The sequence below is a fragment of the Pterocles gutturalis genome, unplaced genomic scaffold (assembly GCF_000699245.1).
Source record: "Pterocles gutturalis isolate BGI_N339 unplaced genomic scaffold, ASM69924v1 scaffold46602, whole genome shotgun sequence".
NCBI lineage: Eukaryota > Metazoa > Chordata > Aves > Pterocliformes > Pteroclidae > Pterocles > Pterocles gutturalis.
In genome coordinates, this window is record NW_010114474.1 from 4,738 (window position 1) to 6,154 (window position 1,417).

Genomic DNA, 1,417 nt, shown 5'->3' on the forward strand with positions numbered 1-1,417 from the left:
TGGAAAAACTGTGTCTTTGGTAGGAGAGTCTGCCTAAAACGTAAGGACCTGGAGCCACACACACGTTCCCTTGCAGTGCAGGTGCCTAGCTGTGGTAAAGATCTGCTCTGGTCAATAGATTCCTGAAAACAATTTTTGAAGTATACACATTATAGGTACCGTGATTTCTTTCAAGCTAATAGGCTGTAAAGACTTGAAAACTAGCATGTACTCACAGGAATAGAGATGTTCGCTTCTGAGCAAGATTTTTCTTTTCTGTAAACTTCTTGCATTAAAAACTTCACTCACATGTAATTGGCAATATTGGACATTTATTTTTAAAAAATACACATGCAGAAAGCCATCCTCTTTCAAACCAACCCATAAAATAATCCAGCACAGATATTAGAGAAAAGCAATAGCCCTCTAAGGCACGGATTCGCCTGAAACCTCCAGCAAAAATGTATTTTCTGGGGGAGTCCGTGCTCCCGTAACACCATGCAGTGGTGCGAGCCCAGCCAAAGTCAATCACATAACAGAGCACTTGCCTTGCAGTTTATCTTTCTTTTTCTGCTCCTTCTTCTTTTTCTCCACCTGGAGACTGACAGTTCTCCTCTTCTCCAGATTCAAGAGCTCCTGGAAGAGCTCCTGCACGTTGTAGTTCATTTTGGCCGATGTCTCCATAAAGGAACACTTCCACTTGCTGGCTAACGCTTGCCCCTCGCTAGCATCCAGCTCCCTCTGAGTCTCATCGCTTTTGTTACCCACCAACATGATTGGGATTTTCTGGATGTCCCCTTTAATCTGACAAATCTGTTCAAAGATGGGCTGCAGATCTTCCATGGACTGCCTGCTGGTGACAGAGTACACCAGGATGAAAGCGTGCCCTTTGGATATAGACAGCCTCTGCATCGCGGGGAACTGATGGCTTCCCGTGGTGTCCGTGATCTGAAGGGTGCAGATGCTCTTATCGCAGCTGATGACCTGCCGGTACGTATCTTCCACGGTGGGGATATAGGTTTCCCTGAAAGTCCCCCTTACAAAACGAAGGACCAAGGAGCTTTTGCCAACCCCTGCAGCTCCGAACACCACCACCCTGTAATCATTGCTTTGTTCTGGCATGTTTGCTGCGCTGCCGAGACAAGCGGAGATCTTAACCCCAAAAATCCGAGTTCTTTGAGTTTACACACCCCGATACGGAGGTGGCCTGCGGAGAAAGCAGAGGGAGGTGGTGAAAGGGAGAGAAGAAAAATAAATCGATCACACCATCCCGTTAATTTTACGGTACGTAGTTGGAATAAGCAGTGAAATAAATCACTCCCCTCCCATCCTTTTTTCTTGCATTAAAAAGCAACAAACCCCTACCCCCCACACAGCATACATCCCATGCACGCTGAATGAGAACTGAGAACGAATTCACCTGCAGCCATCAGCTCCG

General features: G+C 46.5%; 1 protein-coding gene across 1 annotated transcript; it reads right to left on the reverse strand.

Moving 5' to 3' along the window:
- Positions 1–487: 487 nt before the first annotated feature.
- On the reverse strand, positions 488–1,416 carry LOC104462749 (GTP-binding protein Di-Ras2-like). Its single transcript, XM_010074825.1, has 2 exons — positions 1,400–1,416; positions 488–1,186 (listed from the first exon to the last, which is right to left on the reverse strand). Exon 2 carries the CDS (start codon positions 1,099–1,101, stop codon positions 508–510), a length of 594 nt encoding a protein of 197 aa, XP_010073127.1. The 5' UTR covers positions 1,102–1,186; positions 1,400–1,416; the 3' UTR covers positions 488–507.
- Between the last annotated feature and the right edge of the window lies 1 nt (position 1,417).